Source organism: Ovis aries, chromosome 4, assembly GCF_016772045.2.
Source record: "Ovis aries strain OAR_USU_Benz2616 breed Rambouillet chromosome 4, ARS-UI_Ramb_v3.0, whole genome shotgun sequence".
Taxonomy (NCBI): Eukaryota; Metazoa; Chordata; class Mammalia; order Artiodactyla; family Bovidae; genus Ovis; species Ovis aries.
In genome coordinates, this window is record NC_056057.1 from 45,925,304 (window position 1) to 45,950,189 (window position 24,886).

The 24,886-nt window shown below is 42.9% G+C and overlaps 1 protein-coding gene across 13 annotated transcripts in view; it reads right to left on the reverse strand.

Moving 5' to 3' along the window:
- The window catches only part of NAPEPLD (N-acyl phosphatidylethanolamine phospholipase D), a 100,301-nt gene that overhangs the window by 8,080 nt on the left and 67,335 nt on the right, over positions 1-24,886 (reverse strand). For all 13 annotated transcript variants that reach the window (XM_012176654.5, XM_042249180.2, XM_042249176.2 and 10 more), the window contains 2 exons: positions 16,426-16,732; positions 2,468-3,111 (listed from right to left, as the gene is read on the reverse strand). In XM_012176654.5, coding sequence (XP_012032044.2) covers positions 2,468-3,111; positions 16,426-16,716 — 935 coding nt within the window. In that variant the 5' untranslated portion in view covers positions 16,717-16,732. The remainder of the gene's footprint in view (positions 1-2,467; positions 3,112-16,425; positions 16,733-24,886) is intronic.

A 24,886-nucleotide genomic window follows, 5' to 3' on the forward strand; every position in this document is an offset into this window, starting at 1 on the left:
GAATAACTTACAGAAACCATTTTTTAACATGCTAAAGTGAACAGCAAACAAAAATTACTGTATAATTTGTAATATCAGGAGCAAAAATAAATCCAGTTACTAATCAAGGATTCAATTAAACATCATACAACCAAAGATGAAGTGTGAGGTTTGGTAAGAAAAAAGGGGACTTCGGGGGACTGGACAGAGTGTAGAAATGCTGACTGGCTGCCTCACACCTGGGAAGAGCAGAGCTCTGGAGACACGGGGCCTGGGCATGAACCCTGGCTCTACCGATTCCTGGGAATGCCTTGGCAGCCACTTCAAATTCTCCAGCTTGCATTTTCCTTGTCTGTGAAATAGTAGCTATTCCCACTTCACAGAGGGGTTGTGAGCATTAAACAAGACAGAGTTTATTCAAAGCATCAAATACAGCACCGACTTAGTTGACGAAACCATCACTTTGAGGACGAAGAATTACTTCTGATAAGTAAAATGTACTATCTATAAGTAAATCTGTTGCTTTCCCAGCCACCACTTTAGAAAAACAGCAGTGTCTTCACATTATTTATATCCTGGGTCTGCTACTGTCAGCTGATGCCACAGTTCAAACTAAGCAATCTGGCTCCAGCAGGGAGCTGCTCTGGTTTTTAGAGACATTATGGAAGAGCCAGTCTATCTGCAGCAGCACAAGGGGTGTTGTCGATGGTGAGGAGCTGCAGGGCTCAGGACAGAGCCCTGTGTTCTGTTCAGCAGAGGAGAGAAGCACTTGCTCTGCTGTATCTCCTGACTCTCAGAAGTCAGGGCAGGCTGAAGACAGTCCCTACTGGTTCTACTGTAGAAATCAGGTGTTTTCTACTGATTTTCTGAAACTTGTACTTCAAAAAAATACACACACTACTTTCTACCTTCATGTCTGTCTGAAATAAATTTAAAATGTTCACTCTGGTATAAAAATTAAAAACGTAAAATCCTACCTGACTTGGATAGGAAACTTGATGACAGGGGATCCCAGATGTAAGGATGAAAACATTCTAAGATCACTGAAAATCATTTTGGGTGTAATCGTCTTGCATTTATAGACTACTTTGAAATGTCGCTGATAACATTATTTCTAAAACTTTAGTATTGACCAGATAGCTGGATTGCAGAGTAGAGGCTACCATGATTTAATTATTTAGAGCAAATACTGTCCCCTCCCCGATCCTTCGCCCATCTTAGGAACAAGACAGCTACAGTACAAGCAGGAGGGGAATTATGAGTGCATCTGTGTACTTAGGCCATACACATTGTATCATCACCCATATATAGGACATATGTATCTTGCTATATATGAAAACTTATTTTCATAGTTACATATAAGAAGTATTCTAATATACTAAGAAGATATATTGAATAAGGATCAATACCATATAAAACTGATGTGTAAACAGGTTGATATTCTGAGAGATTTCACAGAATTCAGAACTATGTGGAAAAGGGAAATTCTGGCAATGTTACTGATTCATAATAGGTTTTAATAAGGTAAAACTATCTAGTTCCTTAAATGAAGAAACTAGGGGGAAAAAGGGAGAAATAATGGTTTCAATGAACTTAAAAAAAAGTTTTAAGTATAACAAAATCAGGACAAATGATCAGATTCGCTCAGTTCATCTGTGTCAGTGTCCTTCTCTTTGTAGGACTGCCTAAATAAAATGCCATCCCACATACCATTCTGTCTGCATACATGACCCACACATGCACCTTAGAAAAGAAAACATTTTCAAAATTAGCCCTTATCTCATTATTTTCAGTGTTTATTTTCTCTTCATGTGTACATATCAACCATAGTCCACTGAAATCTAACCAAGTTCTTTGAAATCACTCCTTTTTTTCTTTAAATAGTGTTAAGGAAAAGATAGGCAGTGGATGGGTCTCAAATGCTAGGGAGACCTTTATCTGCTCTGAAGTCAGGTGATGAGCGCAGAGGTTGGAAGGCCAGTGAAGCCATCAGTCGTGAAACTGTGTCTTGACCCGACTAACTTCACCGCTGACTGAAGTGAGACCATCGCCAGGGAATGATGCTAAAGGCCAAATCCTTGCCTTTTCGGCCCTCAACACAGGGCAGGAAATGGGGGCAGTCCAGTCATGGAGCAAAAGGTGGTTCTTTCTACAAGGAGAGTACTTTCCATGTGAAAGGCAAAGCTGGGGTCAGATTTGGTTATCGGCTGATGGGTTTAACTTTAGTCGGAATAGTACATGAACTTTGCGCTAGGTATAGTATTTCTTTAAACTGTGGTATTTTTTCTTGGCAATATAATATCTGATTTTGAATAATTTAACTGATATGACTAATTAAAATGTTCTAAAACTGAGTCTGACGCACAAGCCCCTTACCCAATGTATTACAAAGACCACCCATAAAATCACAAATTACATGTATCATAACTACTTTGAGCCCAGTTGATTTACCATTTAGCAGGACTGCTTTCTCTGGACATCTACATACCTTGGTTCATACGCTCCAATGGGAATAGCTGCAAGGTCAAAAGGGCCAAATCTTTTTCCTATCTCTTCAAAAGCAGAGCAATAACCAGTATCACCTGCAAAAAAAAATCGGTTCCAAGGCCCCAAGACAGACCAGCTGCCCCAGAGAACCTTGTTGTCATCCATCAGAGTCCTTTTACACCAGTGCTGGGAAGGCGTGAACACAAAGGTGACCTTGTCATGTCCGGGGACACAGTTCTCCTCCCACCAGTCCAGCTCGATCACATTCTCACAGCCGCACTTCTGCATCCAGTCCAGGAGCCCCAAGGGCACAAACCATCTCAGCTCGTTACCGAATCGCTCATTGAGAGCGATGACAGAATTGTAATCCAGGTGGTCGTAGTGGTTGTGGCTGACAAGGACTGCGTCTATGCGGGGCAGCTCGTCGACAGTGCACGGGGCACGACGAAACCGCTTGGGACCCACGCGCTGGGATGGGGAGGCCCGAGCACTGAAGATGGGGTCTGTGAGCAAGATGAGCTCGTCCATTTCCACCATCACTGTCGCATGTCCCAGCCATGTGACTCTTAAGCCAGCTTCCCTCACTCCAGCTTCTTCAGGGTCATCAATAAAATATGGCTTAAGTATCGGGAGTTCTTTATCAAGCTATGTGTACAAAGAAAGGCAGCAGTTAATTTAAAAACAAACAAGGTATATATCATGATGAGCACATTTTGACCTAAATTATAGAGAGAAGGGTTATTTGAGGAGAACTGAAGTCATTTGATAAATCTTTTTTTCTCTTTTGCTTTTCTACTGAAAATGCATACTTTTCTGAATCAGACACAGTAATCACTATACAGTAATGTAAGATCTTACTCGCAAATACAACTGACAAAGGGAAAATTAAATTGAAAACTTTGAGTACTGCTGACTTTACTAAATACTTGTAAAGGCTCTCTTCTGTGTGCCAGCAGCTGACTGACCTAGATGCCGTTCTTTTGCTCAATGAATGCAAAACTGCCTCAGGAGGTCAGCCTCTAGACATAGTCAAGAAAACCTTTGACGACATAAGTGCAGATCCTGGATCTCTCATGAACCTAACTTTCTGAGTACACAGAATTCAAAGCAAAAGACTGTGATCACTGCTGGACAATCACACGCAAAGATGATTCTCCTCATTTTCCTTTGAAGTTTTCTACCACTAATCGAACCAAAGTGAAACGTGGTCCTGACGTGATAAGATGATCACTTTTGGGCGTAAGCAGGTGTGAACCAATAACTTATTCTACATTTAATCCTTGGGTTAAGCAACCAGAAGCTGTGCTTTAGGGTCATGCATGCGTGCACGCTGTCACTTCAGTCATGTCTGACTCTTTGCGACCCTGTGGACAGTAGCTCGCTGGGCTCCTCTGTCCATGGGATTCTCTGGGCATGAATACTGGAGTGGGTTGCCATTTCCTTGTCCAGGGGATCTCTCCAACCCAGGGACTGAACCCGCATGTCCAGCAGCTCCTGCACTGCAGATGAGTTCTTTACCGCTGAGCCGCCAGGGGAGCTCGTTTTAGGGTCATATTCCTGGGTTCTATAAAATTTTCACAAACTGCGCTTTGCTGTTCTGCCACTGAGCTGTACTGAGGTCTCTCCCAGGAAGCCACTCGTGAAACTTGCCAAGTATGTCCCATGAGGCTGTCTTTAGAACTGGGTACCCACTCAACCTCCACCCCACCTTCCCACTCACCCCAGAAACATTTCTCTCAATTCCCTGTACCAGGAAAAGCTCTTCTTTTCCAGACCAATTTATTCATTTGATTGTCACTGGGAGAAAATTCATGCTTCGATGTTTGCTTGGACTAGGAAGTTCAGAGTAAAGGCTGAAGCTGTGCCATCCACGTGCAGGATGGGACAGGGAAGGACACTTCGGCAGGGAGTGATGGAAAAGGTTTCTGTCCTAACTTAATCTTGAAACTTCACTGTTCTACCCCAATGGTCCACTTCCTCTTCTGTTTATCGATCTGTCCAACCACTAGGAGAACAGTACAGAGAGTCCTTAAGAAAACTAAGAACTACCATACGACCCACCAGTCCCCCTACAGGGCATACACCCCAAGGAAACCAGAACTGAAAAAGACATGTACGCCAGTGTTCACTGCAGCACTGTGTGTAATAGCTAGGGTGTGGGAGCGACCTAGCTGTCCTTTGAGAGATGAATGGATAAGGAATTTATGGTACACATACAAAATGGAACATTCCTCAGCTATTTAAAAAGAAGACCATGCATTTCAGTCAGTTCTAATGAGGTGGAAGAACTTAAAGCCTATTATACAGAGTTAAGTCAGACAGAGAAAAACAGACCGTATGCTAAACAGACCGTATACCGTATATTCCGTATACATGGAGTCCTGAAAGACAGTACCAACGATCCTCCATACAAGGCAGCAAAGGAAACACAGATGGAAAGTAGACAGACTTCTGGACTCAGTGCAGGAGGGCAAGGCTGGGGTCATCTATTAGAGCAGCACTGAAACATACATTATAACTTGTAAAATACATGACCACCGCAGGGTAATGTGTGAAGCACGGCATGCGAAGCCGGTGCTCTGTGAAAACCTGCAGGGACAGGCTGGAGCGGAAGGTGCGAGTGGGGTTCAGGATGGAGGGGACACATATGCCTATGGCCAATTCACAATGATGTCTGGCAAAAAAACAAAAAAATCAGAATATTTTAAACTAATTATCCACCAAGTAAAATGAATAAACTTTTAAAACACACAAACTAAGAGGAACACACCAGCACTCATCAGGATAGAAATGCCACTGGTAACTGCAGTGGGGGATCACCTTGGAACAGTCAAGAGTGTCCACTATTAAAAACTCTATGTTCAGTCCTAGAAAGGAGCTGGTTAAAAGGAAACATGCTAGCCATATTCTCCGAAGGGAAACCAGTAAAGCTACTAAAGGAGGACACTATGAAGGTTCTGTGAATGGTAAGCAGACCTACATTTGATCTGTATTCACACCCCTGGGCTTATATCCGAAAGAAACACTAATTAAAAAAAAAAAAAATATATATATATATATATGCACGTCACATTCACTGCAACATGCTGTTCACACCTGGAAGCCAGCAACAAACTGGCCATCAGCACAGGATGGTTCAGGAAGACGGGGTACATAGAAGGGAAAATTACTCAGCCATGAAACTCAATGAAATCAGACATTTGCAACAAAAACTCTCACGACCAAAAATGAATGATAAACCATACTAGAATACCATATAACCTGCAAGTGCTATCTGACCAAAGGTACAAACACATCAATTTCTAAAGGGAAACAGACTCAACAGACGTAGAAAAGAAAATTAGGGTACCGAAAGGGAAATGCTGGGAGGAAAGAAGAAACAATCTATTTGGAATTAACACCTACATACTGACGGATCTAAATCAGTAAGAAACCTGGCCCAGCTGGCTGGCACAGAGAAACTTCTTCACACTGGAATAACCTATATGGGACAAGACTCCAAAAAAGACTAGGTGTACACATCACGATATGTGAATCGAGACGCTTGTCCCCTAAAGCATACGCAACAGTGTTAATCAACACTAGTCCCACATGAACGAAAATGTAAGAGAGTATCCCCCCTGGACCTGTCGTGCCTGGAACCTCGGGATGGGACCAGACTGTCCTGGTACAGGAGGGTCACTAGACAAGGAAGGTAAGCAAGGGCTGGAAAAACACGACTGACTCTGGGCTGCAAGCTTTGCAGCATCACCTGGCTTCCATATATCCTGGTGCTCCAGGTCCCCACAGAAGCCGCCTTCCTTGGAGACCCAAGCCCAGGAGATACAGAACTCAGCCCCAATCCTTGGCATAAGCTGACACCTGTTCAGAGTAAAGGGTATCATTAAAAACTCTACACATATAGTAAATGCTGGGGAAGGTGTGGGGAAAAGGAATCCTCCTAGCCTTCTGCTCAGAAGGTAAACTGGTAATAGCCACCACTGAGGACACCATGCAGGTTTCTTAAAAAACTAATTATTACTACATTTGATCTGTAATCACACATCTGTGCTTATATCAGAATGAAACTGTAATAAATTCGTTCACCTGAAGTTCTAGGCCCCAGCTGCTTATCATCAAACAGATATGAGGAAGACATCAAATGGATATAAAAGGGGGCACTCAGCCATGACACACAGTGAATAAGTACAGTTAAACAGTGGACAGGGCAGCACTCACACAACCAGCAGCAAGTCAGAAAAAGAGCACTAGCATACGCGGTCACCCCAAGAAGGATCTAAAAACTGACACAAAAACACCAATTTGTAAAACAGACACAGACTCACAGGCTTAAAAAAAGAAATCTAGGGTTACCAAAGGGGAAAGCTGGGAGAGAGAAATAACCTTGCAGTTTGGGATGAACATCTGTACACTGACAGGTATAAAATAGGGGAAAAAATCTGGATCTACTGTCTAGCACAGGGAACTCTTCCCAACACTGTGGAGTAACTTAGATGAGACAACAGTCTGATAAAGACTAGATGTACACCTCAGTGAACTGAATCAAGCTGCTTCACACCCAAAACAAACGTGGCAGTGTTAATCAACTCTATTCCAACATTAACTAAAAAACGACAATCTAAAAGGGAAAGAAAGTGAAGTCGCTCAGTCATGTGTGACTCTGTGACCCCATGGACTGTCGCCCACCAGACTCCTCCACCCATGGGGTTCTCCAGGCAAGAATACTGGAATGCATTGCCATTTCCTTTTCCAGGGGATCTTCCCAACCCAGGGATCAAACCCAGGTCTTCCACACTGCAGGCAGACTCGACCATCTGAGTCACCAGGGAATCTCAAAAGGGAAAAAAGCTGACTTTATTCCCCATGTGCCTGGCTGCTTGGGGCTGGTATTTCATCCCTGGTATCTGAAGCTGGATCCTAAGGCAGGACTCATGGGGCTCAGGGAGCTGGAAAGGGTGCACCAAGAAAGCAACCCCCTTGGACCTGTGGTGCCGGGAAACTCAGGCTGGGACCAGACTGTCTTGATGCAGGAGGGCCATCCAACAAGTAAGCTAAAAGCTAAGTGCATGGAAAACAAGTCAGACCCCCTGGGATGCAAGAGCTTTGAAAAGTCAGCTAGATTCTACGTCTCCTGGTGCTCGGGGACCACACCTCCGGTCTCCTTCCTTGGAGACCCCACCACAGAGGACAGCAACCTCAGCACCCATCCTTGACATAAGCTGAGATGTGTCCCAGGGTTAAGGGTAAGGGGTGGAAGAATTGAGACAGCATCTCCTCTGGCACCCAGGGTTCCCAGGAACAACCCAGGAGCAGGTCTCACCCTAGTCGTCCTGTTCCCTGTAGAACCAGTGCCTGGAATGAGCAAATACTGCTGCCTGGTAACAACAACTGGGAAACTAGTGCTGAGATGAATTGCCGCATAAGACCTGCGGAGCTTTTCATGAAACCTCCCCTAGAGAAATGTACTGGTAGGTAATGACGCGAAAACACAATAGAGGGTGAATTTCAGGATACGCAATGAGGTAAATTTTAGCCACAACGTTCTATCGGGTGGAGGGAGGGGAAGCCTAGGAGCACCTCCATAGCTCATTAGTAGAGAAATGCAAATTCTAACTACAAGATTATGGAAGTTCCTTAAAAAATAATTAGAGCTAAATTATCTGTAATCCCATTCCTGGACACATACCTGAAAGAAACTATAAAAATTTCTACACCTGAAAATTCACTGCAACACAATTTCAATAGCCCAGACTTGGGAGTCAAGACCAAACTGTCCATCACCAAAGAGATGCATAAGGAAGGCAGGGTCCATACATACAAGGGAATATTACTCAGCCATGAAACAGAATGAGTCAGACCATTTACAACGACAGTGATGCATCTGGAAAAGCTCATTCTATGAGAAGCAAGTCAGATAAGGACCAACAGCATATGAAAGCACCTCCACGACCCATCTAAAAACTGATACAAATCCATCAATTTGTAAAACAGACTCACATCTCAGTATTTCTGAATCAAGGTGCTCACACCTAAAACAAACAAAACCATATTAATCAACTCTACTTCAACACAGGAACCCCATGAACAGCATGAAAAGGCAAAAAAATATGACACTGAAAGATGAGCCCCCCCGGGTCAGCATGTGTCCAATATGCTCCTGGGGAAGAGCGGAGAAATAGCTCCAAAAAGAATGAAGAGGCTGAGCCAAAGTAGAAACGATGCCCAGCTGTGGATGTGTCTGGTGGTGAAAGTAAAGTTGAATGCTGTTAAGAACAATATTGCACAGGAACCTAGAATGTTAGGTCCATGAATCAAGGTAAATTGGAAGTGGTCAAACAGCAGATGGCAAGAGTGAACATCGACATTTTAGAAATCAGTGAACTAAAATGGACTGGAATGGGCGAATTTAATTCAGATGACCGTTATATCTACTATCGTGGGCAAAAATCCCTTAGAAGAAATGAAGTAGCCCTCATAGTCAACAAGAGTCCTGAAAGCAGTACTTGGGTGCAATCTCAAAAATGACAGAATGATCTTGGTTCGTTTCCAAGGCAAACCACTCAACATCACAGTAATCCAAGTCTATACCCCAACTATGGATGCCGAAGAAGCTGAAGTTGAATGGTTCTATGAAGACCTACAAGACCTTCCAGAACTAACACCAAAAAAAGATGTCCTTTTCATTAGAAGAGATTGGAATGCAAAAGCAGGAAGTCAAAAGATACCTGGAGTAACAGGCAAGTTTAGCCTTGGAGTACAAAATGAAGCAGGGCAAAGGCTAACAGTTTGCCAAGAGAACACACTGGTCATAGCAAATACCCTCTTCCAACAACACAAGAGACGGCTCAACACATGGATATCACCATATGGTCAATACCAAAATCTGATTATATTCTTTGCAGCTAAAGGTGAAGAACATTTATACAGTCAGCAAAAACAAGCCCTGAAATAATTATGGCTCAGATCATAAGCTCCTTATTGCAAAATTCAGACTTAAACTGAAGAAAGGAGGGAAAACCACTAGGGCTTCAGGTATCACCTAAATCAAATCCCTTATGATTACACAGTGGAAGTGACCAATAGATTTAAGGGATTAGATCTGGTAGACAGAGTGCCTGAAGAACACTGTACAGGAGGCAGTGACACAAACCATGCCCAAGAAAAACACTGCAATAAAGCAAAATGCTTGTCTGAGGAGGCCTTACAAATAGCTGAGCAAAGAAGAGAAGTGACAAGCAAAGGGGAACGGGAAAGATACACCCAACTAAGAATAGCAAAGAGAGGTAAGAAAGTGTTCTTAAGAGAACAATGCAAAGAAATAGAGGAAAACAACAGAATGGGAAAGACTAGCAATCTCTTCCGGAGAAGGCAATGGCATCCCACTCCAGTACTCTTGCCTGGAAGATCCCATGGGTGGAGGAGCCTGGAAGGCTGCAATCCATGGGGTTGCTAAGGGTTGGACATGACTGAGAGTCTTCACTTTTCACTTTCATGCATTGGAGAAGGAAATGGCAACCCACTCCAGTGTTCTTGCCTGGAGAATCCCAGGGACAGGGGAGCCTGGTGGGCTGCCATCTATGGGGTCGCACAGAGTCAGACACGACTGAAGCGACTTAACAGCAGCAGCAGCAACAGCAGCGATCTCTTCAAGAAAATTAGAGATACCAAGGAACATTTCATGCAAAGATGGGCACAATAAAAGACAGAAATGGTATAGACCTAACAGAAGCAGAAGAGATTAAGGGGTTGGGAAGAATACACAGAAGAACTGTACAAAAAAGATCTTAGTGACCTGGATAACCACGATAGTGCAGTCACTTAGAGCCAGACATCATGGAGTGTGAAATCAAATGGGCCTTAGGTAGCATTACTACGAACAAAGCTAATGGAGGTAATGCAATTCCAGCTGAGCTTTTTTCCTAAAAGATGATGCTGTTAAAGTGCTACACTCAATATGCCAGCAAATTTGGAAAACTTAGCAGTAGCCTCAGGACTGAAAAAGGCAGGTTTTCATTCCAATCCCAAAGAAAGTTCAAACTACAATACAATTGTGCTCATTTCATGTATTAGCAAGGTAATGCTTGAAATCCTTCACGCTAGGCTTCAACAGTACATGAAACAAGAACTTGCAGATGTACAAGCTGGATTTAGAAAAGTCAGAGGAATCAGAGTTCAAATTGCCAACATCTGCTGGATTACAGAAAAAGCAAGGGAATTCCAGAAAAACGTCTACTTCTGTTTCACTGACCACGCGAAAGCCTTTGATTGTGTAGATCACAACAAACTGCGGAAAATCCTTAGAGATGGGAATACCAGACCACCTTACCTGCCTCCTGAGAAACCTGTATGCAGATCAAGAAGCAACAGAACCGGACATGGAACAACAGACTAGTTCAAAATTAGGAGATGAATACATTAATGCTGTATATTGTCACCCTGCTTATTTAATTTCTACACAGAGTACATCATGCAAAATGCCAGGCTGTATGAAGCACAAGCTGGAATCAAGATTGCTAGGGGAAATATCAACAATCTCAGATATGCAGATGACACCACCCCTTTGGCAGAAAGTGAAGAGGAACTAAAGACCCTCTTGATGAAGGTGAAAGAATAGAGTGAAAAAGCCAGCGCAAAACTCAACATTCAAAAAACTAAGATCATGGCATACAGTTCCATCACTTCATGGCAAATGATGGGGGAAAAATGGAAACAGTGATAGACTTTATTTTCTTGGGTTCCAAAATCACTGCAGATGGTGACCACAGCCATGAAATTAAAAGACACTTGCCTCTTGGAAGGAAAGCTATAACAAACCTAGACAGCGCATTAAAAAACAGAGACATCATTTTGCTGACAAAGGTCTATCTAGACAAAGCTACGGCTTTTCCAGTAGTCATGTATGGATGTGAGAGCTGGACCATAAAGAAGGCCAAAGAATTGATGCCTTCGAACTATAGTGCTGAAGACTCTTCAGAGTCCCTTGGACAGCAAGATCAAACCAGTCAATCATAAAGGAAATCAACCCTGAATATTCATCAGAATGAATGATGCTAAAGCTCCAATACTTTGGTCACCTGATGCAAAGAGCCAGCTCATGGGAAAAGACCCTGATGCTGCAAAAGACTGAGGGTAGAAGGAGAAGAGGGAGACAGAGAATGGTTGGATGGCATCATCGACTCAGTGGACAGGAGTCTGAGCAAACTCAGAGACAGTGATGGACAGGGAAGCCCTGTGTGCTGCGTTCATGGCATCACAAACAGTCAGGCACGACTGAACAACGACTCCAACATAAACTAAAAATTAAATGACAACCTAAAAAGGAAAGAAGCAGACTCTATTCCCACTTCATGCCTGACTTTTCAGGGCTGGTATTTCATCCCTGGAGCCTGAGGCACTGGATTGTAAAGCTGGACTGTCATGGGGCTCGGGTAGCTGGGAAGGACATGCCAAGACAGTAACCCCCTTGGACCTGTGGTGCCTTGTACCCTATAATGAGACCAGAATGTCCTGATCCAGGAGGGCCATTGGAAAACTAAGCTAAGCTAAGTACAGGGAAAACACGATAGACCCGCTGGGTTGCAATAGCTTTGAAAAGTCACCTGGCCTTCATGTCTCCTGGTGCTCCAGGCATTCCCACCTACAGCCTCCTTCCTTGGAGTCCCCACCTACAGAGGACAACAAGCTCAACACAGCGCTTTGGCAGGGGTTGAGATCTGACCCAGGCTGAAGGGTAAGGGGTGAAAGCATCGAGACATAGCCCAGGTGGGTGTTTCATCTGGCACAGTGGGCTCCCACTAACAACCCAGGAGCAAGACTTGCCCTCATCTTCTAGTTGCCCTTTGTGACCAGTGCTGGGAAAGAAGAGAGGCTGCTCCTTTGTGGACACTTCCCAAAATAACAACTGGAAAACCAGGAGTGAGGAACTGCATCGCAAGGCCCGCAGAGCTACTGTATTCGTGGCTTTCCCTCATGCAATGTGCTGTCCTAGGCAATCAAGAAGCTCTCAAGAAGCTCATTTCAACTGACAAATATTACTCACAAGGCTCCTTTAAGGAAAAAAGCCCAGGAATAGATGCTCAACGTCACTCACCATTAGAGAAATGCAAATCAAAAGTGTAATGAAGTATCATCTTGCACCAATCAGAATCACCAACATCAAAAAGTCTACAGAGAGTAAACGTTGGAAGGGGCTTCCCTGGTGGCTCAGTGGTAAAGACCCTGCCTGTGAATGCAGGACACATGGGTTCAATCCCTGGTCCAGGAAGATCCTACATGCCTCAGAGCCACTAAACCTGTGTCCCAGGACTGTTGAGTCTGAGCTCTAGAGTCCAGGAGCTGCAAATACTGACCCCAGGCATCGCAACTACTGAAGCCCGCTCACCCTAGAGCCTGGGCTCCGCAAGAGAAACAACCGCAATGAGCAGCCCACACAGTACGAGAGAGTAGCCCCTCTGCTCTCTGCAACTGAGAAAAGCCTGTGCCGCGAGGAAGACCCAGCACAGCCAAAACAGAATGACTAAATAAATAAAATTTAAAAATAACAATAAATAGTGGAAAGGCCATGAAGAAAAGGGAACCCTCCTATGTTAACTGGTAACAGCCTTTATGGAGAACAGGGGCTCTTTAAAAACTAACAGTAGATATACTATATACCCAGCAATTCCACTCCAGCGTGTCTTCGCAGAGAAATCCATAGTTTGAAATGACAAATGCATCCCAGAGGTCACTGCAGCACTATGCACAGCAGCAGCACACGGATTCAGCCAAAATGTCCATCAACAGATGAAGAAGATAGATGAAGACAGGTAAGGAAGATGTGCAGATCCATATAAGGGAATATACTCAGGCGTTAAAAACAATTGAAATTAGGTCATCTGCAGCAGTGTACATGGCCCTTCCAATGATCATGCTAAGAGAAGCAAGTCAGACAGAGGAAGACAAATAAAATCTGCTATCAATTTTAGGTACAGTTAAGGAAAAATGATACAAATGAAGTTATTTTTTGCAAAACAGATATAGACTCGCAGACTTGGAAAGCTCAGTGGTGGCTGCTGTAGGCACAAGAAAACCTGGCAGTGAAGGATAAATTAGGAGTTTGGGGTTAACATATAGATACCATTAAATATAAAACAGATAATCAACATGGATCTTCTGTAAGGAATAGGGTACTCTTGTCAATATTTCAGTAATACCCTACATGGCAAGAAGCTTGTAAACCAACTATAATCCAATATAAAATGAAAATCAAAGAAACAAGAAACTCCTGCCTTTTTAAAAAAAGGGATGGGATGGGGAGGGAGGTGGGAGGGGATATAGGTAAACCTATGGCTGATTTCGTGTTGATGTTTGGTAGAAACCAACACAATACTGTAAAGCAATTATTCTTCAATTAAAAATAAAGTTTTAAAAATGCTTATGCTTCATTAAAGAATTCGGCTCCAAACGGCCCCCCTCCATTTCCTTTTCCGCTTTATGACTCCTCAAAGCACTAATCATTTTTCACCATCACACACCATTTACTTATTTATTGTCTCTCTTCCACTAAACCTAAGGCCCCAGGAGGCAAGGGTGCTTTCTGCTTTGTTCCTGGCTTGAGCTTTAGCATCTCAACACAGGAGTTTAAGAACCACTGGCCTGATGAGTCCTCAGCAAGTGAACCCCGTCTCCAGTTGCCTCTAAATCGTCAGTCTTCAGAGATGGACTTCTGCTTTCACGTGGGCACTTACTTTCCCTTTGAAAGGAAGGAGAACTGAAGACACCACTGCTGCTACTGCTAAGGCGCTTCAGTCGTGTCTGACTCTGTGCGACCCCAGAGACGGCAGCCCACCAGGCTCCCCCGTCCCTGCGATTCTCCAGGCAAGAACACTGGAGTGGGTTGCCATTTCCTTCTCCAATGCATGAAAGTGAGAAGTGAAAGGGAAGTCGCTCAGCCGTGTCCAACTCTTAGCAACCCCAGGGACTGCAGTCCACCAGGCTCCTCCATCCATGGGATTTTCCAGGCAGGAGTACTGGAGTGGGGTGCCATTGTATTCTAGATGGGGATCAATCAAAATCCATTCAAGGCTACAGTGTTGTTAGCTGAATCTCTAGTACTTGGAATTTAAATACATTTTTTAGATCATGTCCATCATTTTGCATACCCTTTGGGTTACAACAGCTCAGTGGAGCTTGGTCTTAGGGAAGGACAGTGTAGACTGTGAATCTTAGACCCTCACCTGTGTAGTAACCGGCAGTTTGGAGACTATGAGTCTGTGAAAGTGAAAGTGAAGTTGCTCAGTTGTATCTGACCCTCAGCGACCCCATGGAGTGCAGCCTAACAGGCTCCTCGTCCATGGGATTTTCCAGGCAAGAGTGCTGGAGTGGGGTGCCGTTGCCTGCTGTAGTTTTAGAGGCTGTGGCCCAAATACCAGGAAGGAATTTTACCCAACAGGTAGTCTACCCATCTTGGCCTCCTGCCCTAAGCCCTTCTTCTCACAGCGTGACTCCATGATTCTCTTCATACTCCAGAAGAAACAAAAATGTTCTTGTTGCTCCCATCCACAAAGTTTTAAACATACAATAAGGTTTTTTATTAATCTCCTGACTCACCCTTAAAAAGTGCTGGGAAAATGTTATTCATGTTAATTCTGTTAACTAGGATTAATAGTATTCACATTCCTTGGCACTGAAGTGACAAAATGAGTTGTGTTTTGTTTTTTAATCCCATATCTTTTAAAGAAAAATGGACACACTTAACCTAAAAGATCCAACATCGCCACCACCCACCTACTCTCCGCCTCCTGCCTCACTGCGGATCAAGCCTTCAGGGATGTCCCCACTCTTTTCCCACCCACTTCCCACTTCCAATGTCTACTTCCTTATCTCCCAGTTCCCCACAATATCTGGCAGGACAGGCACTGCTGGAAGAGAGAGGACAAGGTGGGTAGGAGGAACAGAGCAGCCAGAAACTAAGAGAAGAAAGTCCTACTGCAATTGGGAGCCACCCACTCCCAGCCAAAGAGAAATCTCATTCATTTAATAAACCGCAGGCCAAAGTTTGTTTCATCATAAGTGGCATATTGAAAGGCCAGGAACCTACTCTCAAATTTTAAAGGAGTGGAAGGTTATTTGATGATTTCTTTTAACATTTTAGCAGCTTCATCCGAGAATGAAGAGCCAAGCACTCTAGGCTTAACCCTCATAATTCATAGTCCAAAGCACGGGTTAGTACAATCTGGAACACGTCATGCACTCTCACCTCTTGTGACCTTCTTTATGCCACCATCCACTGGGAAAACCATTGCCAAATACTTTTTATCTTTCTAGGCCTACCTCAAAGATCATCTCCTCAAAGGTCAAAACCATCTCCAGTCCCACCAGTCAGAATCAACAGCTTCCTTCCCTGCACTTTTAAGACATTCTGTTCCTACTCCCAGCTGCCACCAGATCAGAGCTAGTTACACACACACGCACTCTGCTGCTCCACAATGAATGTGAAGCTACCTTATTCATGTCATCTCTCCACAACCTTATCATACAAAAGGGCTTGATTACCTAACTGGAGTATCATAATACAATTTACAGAAAAGTAAAGGAATACATATATAAAGAGGCTCGGTGGGAAAGAATCTGCCTGCCAGCACAGGAGACACGGGTTTTGTCCCTGGCCTGGAAGATCCCACACACCACAGAGCAATGGAGTCTGCGCAGCACGGCTACTGGGCCTGTGTGCTGGAGCCTGGGAGCTGCAACTCCCGAGCCCACAGGCTGCAGTCACTGAAGCCCAAATGCTCCAGAGCCTGCGCTCTGCAACAAGAGAAGCTGCTGCCAACGAGAAGCCTGGGCACCGCGAGTGGAAAGCAGACCCAGCTCGCCACAGCTGGAAAAAAGCCCACACAGCAAACAAGACCCAGTGCAGCCAATAAATCAATAATTTTATAAAGAAGAGCAAACACACAGCACTCGGAAGACAGACGCTACCTCTTTGGAGCATGGAACGCCGCTGTGATCCCTTTCCATTATCAGCCATTTGAGAGCATTTAGAATAGAGGGATTTTTCCACGTTGGCCAAGGGTTAACGAATCTCCCATCCTTTCCTCTCTTTGATTTAGTTACATCTTCTTCTAGTCTGTAATCCAGTTTGAAACTCTTCCTGGAACACCTAGAAGAATCACTTCCTCCAGAATTCCGTGAATTTTGGCGCTTTCTTACTGCTTCTTTAGGATACTGGCTAGTTGTCATCAGGGGCTGGCTGGTTTCATTTTCATCCATGTTCTTTGGTGAAGACCTAAAAACGAAAAAAGCAGAGGGAAGAAGAATATACTGAGTTTTAACATAAAGACGCTAAAACATACACATGCTGTTATGTCTCTATTAGGCTGAAACCTTCCTCCTGCAAAATATCATTTTAGAATCCACTGCTTGCTAAACAGAAAAGGCGTTTGTTTTACTTATTACTGCCAAATATTTAAAAAATTGCTTATGTGCTGTAATTCAAAGCAAATCTACTTCACCAGCCAGCACTGAAACATACGAAAAATTTCCATTTCAATAACATTCTATAGAATAAAGTATCTTCATGAATCTGTAATACTTTCATATCTGCATTTTTAAAATATCATGGTTAATAACACATAAGAAGAAGGATTGTCTTAGTTCTTCCAGGATATTTCACTAATTCCGATGACTTAGTACAACCCCACAAGGCCTAGTTATTTTTACTTTGAAGACAAACTGTTGCTGCTGCTGCTAAGTCACTTCAGTCGTGTCTGACTCTGCACAACGCCATAGACGGCAGCCCACCAGGCTCCCCTGTCCCTGGGATTCTCCAGGCAAGAACACTGAAGTGGGTTGCCATTTCCTTTTCCAATGTGTGAAAGTGAAAAGGGAAAGTGAAGTTGCTCAGTCGTGTCCGACTCTTAGCAACCCCACAGACTATAGCCCACCAGGCTCCTCCGCCCATGGGATTTTTCAGGTAAGAGTACTGCAGTGGGGTGCCATTGCCTTCTCTGAAACTTACTAATGCCCTCCAAAAAGTGCATTGAGTCCAAACACCAAAAAAGGAGATACACGTTAGTTGAGAAACATTTCAACAATGTAACAGGTTAACAATACAAATTTCAATTAACTCAGACATAGAACTGCAAGCATGAATCCTAGCTCTATGAACTTAAGCCAGTGTCCTACCCTCTCTGTGCCTTGATTTCCTCATCTAAAAAATGGAGATGATAATCCAAAGGGTTATTGAGAGGCTTGAAAAAGCAAATGCAAGTAAAGCACTTAGAACCATGCATGCAAAATGTATACAGAAGTGTAACACGTGTATGCACATCCTCACGTTAGCCACACGCATCAGGCTCAGCTCAACAAACCCGAGCCGCTGCTGCCTCCCTCTTCGTTACTGCTCCTGCGCCCACTCACACCACCTCCCTTGAGGCACTGAAATCCTTGCTTTGGGCTATACAGGATTCCAGACACATTAAAGTGAGCAACAATGCAGTAAGGCTATCCATTCACCCACCATGGATTTCATCCCTTTCCTATTCTGTTAAACGAACCATTTGCTTTCTGAGAAAAATAAGCGCAAACAACAGAGAGCCAAGCATTATGATTTGATTTCACTGGTGTTTAAATAGAATTACCCAGGAAGAAACGGAAATAACACAAACCCCAGGATGAACACGTACACACAACCAAAAACTTTTCCCCCAAAACTGTCTGGAGTAAACACTTCATGGTCCAGAGAAAAACTGTATTAAGAAACCACAGCTGACGAAGCTGAAGCACCCACTTCCGCTCAGGCATGGCTGCTTGTGGGAGAGCCCAACAGCTACCACAGGCTAACCAGCTTGATGTCTTGGGCAGGTGACTTAACCTTTCCAGTCCTCCATTATCTTATCTGCTAAATACCTACTTATCTCAAGTGAGGTTTCACAGAATTAAATGACATAATATACATAAAGTGCCTGCTATTCACCCAACTACTTCTTTATTTCCTAATCCAGTCAACATCTAAAGTTGTTAACTTCTATTAGAAAGCAAAGGATAGAGATTTATCTCAGTTCCTCCTACAGAATAGCTTTACCTGGGTTATAACAAAGTTTGGGTCCAGGCAGAAACAAAAACCATCCATTTAAACCGTACTTCACTCAACAGATGAAAATACACAGTATAGAGTTTAAGTCACTTCTGGACAAGATAATATGTCTAACCAATGGCAGAGCTGACCTCATGCCCATCCCCTGGGATGACTAACAGTCTGTGAGATTGTGTGCACTTGTTACACACAGACATTCATATAGACACAAATATGTAATAATTCTACCAAATATATAATAAAGTATTGGTTCATTGTTTTCAACAATCAAGAGATAGGAGAGAAAAAAGAAACGGGAACTCTGATTCAAAACCAAACAAAAAACTCAAAGCAGGGTTTTCAGACAACACCCAGTTGTCAAATGTACCTGGAACAGAAGATGCAAGAAAGGCTTTGAGAGTCGGGGAAAGGTGTAAGGATGGGATGTAAAGGGTGGGCCTGGGGCTGTGACATTAAGGAGGTCTGGCTACACTCAGGCAATGCAGAAACACTAAAGGCACTTCAATAGGGCACTCTGGGGACAACTCTGGTAGCAGGATAAAAACAAAAAGGGAGAGGCTAAAACCTGGAGCCAGGAACAGAAATGAAGGAGCAGGAGATAGAAGAAACCCAGAACGTCACTAACAGTGAGGCTCTATGCTACATGTGTCACACACTGCATTTAAATTAACATTCCCAGCAAAATTTCAAGGCAGCTATCATAATCATATATTTTTAACTGAAGAACTAAAAGGCAGAATAGCAGACCAGGCAAAAGATGATGAGACAGTGATAGTAAGGAAAGATGAATTCGGAGAGACAATAAAGAAGCTGCATCACTGAGACTTGAGAGTCTCTGGATGGTGGCCAACTTTGGCCACTTCATAGGGCAGGTTGGGGCTAGGAGTTAAAAATGGGATGAGTCAGAACTGGAAGCCTACTAACCCAGTAAAGGATTAGGGGAAATTAAGTACGTTTCAAGTGCGGAAGAGAAACTGGATCTGTGCCCCAGTGAGTCTGAGGCATGGTTTGAGATCACAGGGAAGGAAGGATCCCAGGTGAGCCCTGACCGCCAGTGCAAACGGATCTCTGGGATCCAGGCTGCTCTGGGGGTGATGAAAGTGAGAGCAAAGAGGCTCCAGGGGCCTGGAGACTGAAACAAGAGTGAAAAATGGGTTTGGGGACTGTTTTCTTCCTGGACAAGAAACTTTTTTAAACCTGTCTATTCACATGGAACCCATTTTTCCCCCCCGACTCAGGCTTTCACCCAGATTAATCCTTAGAAGCAGTTCTCCACCACAACCTATCCCCTCTTAATATACCCCACTCCTAACACATACAAAATCCAGACTTGAGAAGACAGCTTTTTAAAGGCATATCTTTTTTTTTTAAGAGGGGGATGTAGTAAAGGGAACCTCTAGAGAATGTCCTTGGTTCTCAGAATGAGGACAAAGTCAGTAAGATGGGCCGCGAGGGTGTGTGCTTCTAGCTCTGCCCACTCTCTCCTCTGTCCCAGACACAGGCCCTTCATCTGCTTTCTCAGATGCATCACACTCCCCGCAGGGCCCCCTTGCCGCCACAGTGCTGTGCACAGGAGTCTTCAGATATCCCTGGGGTGAGAGGAGGGGGCAGCACATGGACACCGCTGAATTCACAGGATTATGTCCGCCCGTGAAAGGTGCTCAAACCACACAAAATGCTAGTGCTATGATGCGCCATCGCACACTACACACTCGAAGCATGAGATGGTCAGAAGGAACCAGAACCTGGGCTTGTTCCTTTGGAGGAAAAGTACTAGAAGTGCGTCTGGTGAATGTGCCCAGTGACGAGCTTTGTCAACAGATGATCCAGCAACCAAGGGATCGTCAGCCTGCGGAGACACACGGAGCTGCTGGATGGCTGGTCATGCGAAGGCTCTGCATCGCATATCACCCTGTGGTCACTCTGTAGTGGATACAGAACAGGCTCACAGAGACCATCCACTGGATCCTGCTCTGCTGACTAGCTTTCAGCTTTGTAAACTTAGAAAATATATCTAACTAAACATACACAGGTTCAGTTCAGTTCAGTCGCTCAGTCGTGTCCAACTCTTTGTGACCCCATGGACTGCAGCATGCCAGGCCTCCCTGTCCATCACCAACTCCCGGAGTTCACTCAAACTCATGTCCATCGAGTCAGTGATACCATCCAGCCATCTCATCCTCTGCCGTCCCCTTCTCCTCCTGCCCCCAATCCCTCCCAGCATCAGAGTCTTTTCCAATGAGTCAACTCTTCGCATCAGGTGGCCAAAGTACTGGAGCTTCAGCTTCAGCATCATTCCTTCCAAAGAACACCCAGGACTGATCTCAGGTTGGAGTTTCCTTTTTCAAATGTAGCAGACTTCCCAATTATTTTTTGTCATATCTGTCTCCAAAGTTAACCATAAGTGAAAATTCTGCCTTGATTTCTGGCCAACACTGAGTACAAGGCATATTCATAAAGACATGTACACTGTCAACAACCTGTTACAAAAGGGGTCTCAAAAGTTGATGAGGATCTTTACATTATACTGATTTTCATCCAATTTAAGACACCATGGATTCATAAAGCAATTGTTTTATGTGCCACTTAGAAAGTTAAAATGTTATCAAAGAACTAAACCTAAGACCACATACTATACAACTCAGAAGAAAACATAGGGAGAACACTATTTGACATAAATCACAGCAGTATCTTTCTGGATCAATCTCCTAAAGTTAATGAAAATAAAAATAAAAATAAAAACTAAAAAAGTTTAATTGGGACCTAATTAAACTTAAAGGCTTTTGCACAGCAAAGGAAACCAAAAGTAAAATGAAAAGACAACCCGCAGAGTGGGAGACAATATTTTCAAATGAAGAGACCAACAAGGGATTAATCCCCAAAATGTAGAAATAGTTTACGCAGTTCAACATCAAAATAAATAAACAATCCATCCAAAAATGGGCAGAATATCTAAATAGACATTTATCCAAAGAAGGCACATGCTGCTGCTGCTGCTAAGTTGCTTCAGTCGTGTCCGACTCTGTGCGACCCCAGAGACGACAGCCCACCAGGCTCCCCCGTCCCTGGGAATCTCCAGGCAAGAACACTGGAGTGGGTTGCCAAAGAAGGCACATGGATGGCCAAAAAGCACATGAAAGGATGCCCAGCATCGCTAGGTATTTGAGAAATGCAAATCTAAATTACAAAAAATGAGGTATCACCTTACACCAATCAGAATGGCTATTACTTAAAAAAAATCTACAAACAATATATGCTGGAGAAGGTGTGGAGAAAAGGGAACCGTCGCACACCATTGGTGGGAATGTAAATTGATACAGTTACTATGGAGAACAGTACAGAGGTTCCTTATAAAACTAGAAATACCTAGAGTAGGAACTGGCAACCTGCTCTAGTATTCTTGCCTGGAAAATGCCATGGACAGAGGAGCCTGTGGACAGTCCACAGGGTCACAAAGAGCTGGACACAACTGAGAACACACACGTGAAGAATAGATTTTTCCAAACAGTGTAAAAGTAGGCCCCAACAAATTGAATCAACTTTTCATGGAAAGCAAAAAAGACTGTATATTCAGTTTTGAGTGATGGTTTTCAATTTTAATAGGAAAAGGGCCCAAATGTAGAATTTGGCCATAGCCAGAAATTTCAAGATAATATGCAGTTCATGTGTTTGTTTCAATAAATGATCCCTTAAAATTCTGGCCTTTATCTCAAACTCCAGTGGATCCTCTCTCATATGGCCAGAATCTAGTTTATGTTCACTGTGGCCAATCTTTGGCCAATGTTTAACTACAGTTTCAGAAATAAAGGCTTGTTCTCTATACTGATCAAAGTTTTATGATCCTTTTCTAAAGCTGTGGCTTCATTTTGCCAGAATATTTCTGCAGTTCTTTAAAATATTTGCTTTGAGACTGTCAGGAACCAACAGGAGCTGTGTGGTCTTCAGTTGCAATGTAATACCACTTTAAACTAGCTAACATATACTGACTGAGTACTTACTATACGCCTCTTAATTCACATATCCATTTTGACACTAAATCCAACACTGCATTGCAAGATTACTGTTTTTTATCTGCACTATAGTTTCAAAATCAGTGTGTTCAGATATAACCATAAGAAAGTATATTATTACGTGCAATTGGGTTTGATTCGTTGAAACTTTCAAGAACTCTTCCTTTAAAGATGATCTTTGAAAATTGCTCATAAATCTATGGAAGTTTCCACAACCTACAAAAAAAATAATAATAACTAAAAACAGAATTAACATATGATCCAGCAATCCCACTACTGGGCATATATCCGAAGAAAACCATAATTCAGAAAGATGCAGGCACCCCAGTGTTCACTGCAGCGCTATTCACAATTACCAGGACACAGAAGCAACATAAATGTCCATCAGCAGAGGAATGGATAAAGATGATGTGTAATTTTATAAGAGTCCATATAATAATGGAATATTACTCAACCATCAAAAAATGAAATAATGCCACTTACAGCAACATGGGTAGACCTAGAGATGATCATACTAACTGAAGTCAGAGAAGGATCAGGTATCACTTATGTTGGTACAATATAAAAGAACAATAGAAATGAACTTATTTACAAAACAGAAACAGACTCACAGATTTTGAAAACAAAGTTATGGTTACCAAAGGGGAAAAGTTGGTGGGAGGAGGGATAAATTAGGAGATTGGGATTAACATATATATACTCCAGTACTTTGGCCACGTCATGCGAAGAGTTGACTCACTGGAAAAGACCCTGATGCTGGGAGGGATTAGGGGCAGGAGGAGGGGATGACAGAGGATGAGATGGCTGGATGGCATCACTGACTCGATGCACGTGAGTTTGGGTGAACTCCAGGAGTTGGTGATGGACAGGGAGGCCTGGCGTGCTGCGATTCATGGGGTCGCAAAGAGTCGGACACGATTGAGTGACTGAATTGAACTGATACTACTATATATAAGATAGATAATCAACAAGGACCTAGCTTATAGCATATTAAACTCTACTCACTATTCTGTAATAACCTATATGGGAAAAGAATCTGAAAAAGAATAGATATACATGCATGTATAACTGAATCACTTGGCTGTATACCTAAAACATAACACAAATCAACTACACTGTAATATAAAATAAAAATTAAATTAAAAAATAAAATAGTGAATTCAGTATTTTTGATATCAGAAAATACAGTTCTGAATATTTTCCAGATAAATGTTAGCATCTTTGTTATGTCATGGATAGCCACTCAATTATTTATTAAGTATCAAATCTAGGAATGAGGATTTCCAATGTTATGATTCGTGAGTATGTTGAAATCTCAAACACACATTGTACTGTTATTTATTCCTTAATTTTTAAACGATAAAGCAACACATTCAATTCCAGGCAGCTGGCAATCCTTAAATGTCAAAGAAAGAAAACATGAAACACTTCCTTTTGAAATAAAGCATTCTTGTTTTTAGAAAGCATTTTACCCATGTGTGCAGTTTTTGAAGTAAAATATCCGTACTTGGACAACCTGTCTTCACCAAATGTCGCAGTTCAGACCTCTCTTTGGTTAGACACACAGGAATAAAAGTTTTTCTATTAAGTCAGCATTTAATCTTCTAAGAAACATAGAGAATGCACTTGATAATTACTAGACAGAATTTATGCGGTCCTTTTGGAAACAAATTGGTCATAAAAATTTTATATTTTATATTTATCAGTTGTCACAGAGGCTTTATTACCTCGAAATCTGCTTCTGGATTCTAGCTTTCTTTTCCAAACTTAGCTATCAGTATTATTCACAAATCCATCTGTTGTTCACAAAGGAAAAGAGGGTTAGCAAATTAATACTTAATTACCAAGATCCCCTGGAGGAGGAAATGGCAACCTGCTATAGTATTCTGCCTGGAAAATTCCATGGACAGAGGAGCCTGGCAGCCTTGCAAAAATCGGACACAACTGAGCATGCACACACTGCGATGTTATTAATATACGACTCAGTGACAATTATTCCATCAACAGCATATTAGTCAGAATGTGTATATATATATACACATGATTATACTTAGATATATGTATATATAATATACATCAGTGAGCAATTTACCTTCATAGTAGTGGAAAGTACATTAGTTGGGAATCGGGACAGGACTCAGTTCTCCCATTAATTAGAGGTTAAGCTTAGAGAGAAATTTAACCTCTAAACTTGGGTGTGGTAGTGGTTTAGTCTCTAAGTAGTGTCTGATTCTTGCAACCCCATGGACTATAGCCCTCCAGGATCCTGTCCACGGGATTTCCGAGGTACAAACACAGGGACGGGTTGCCATTTCCTTCTCCGGGCAATCTTTCT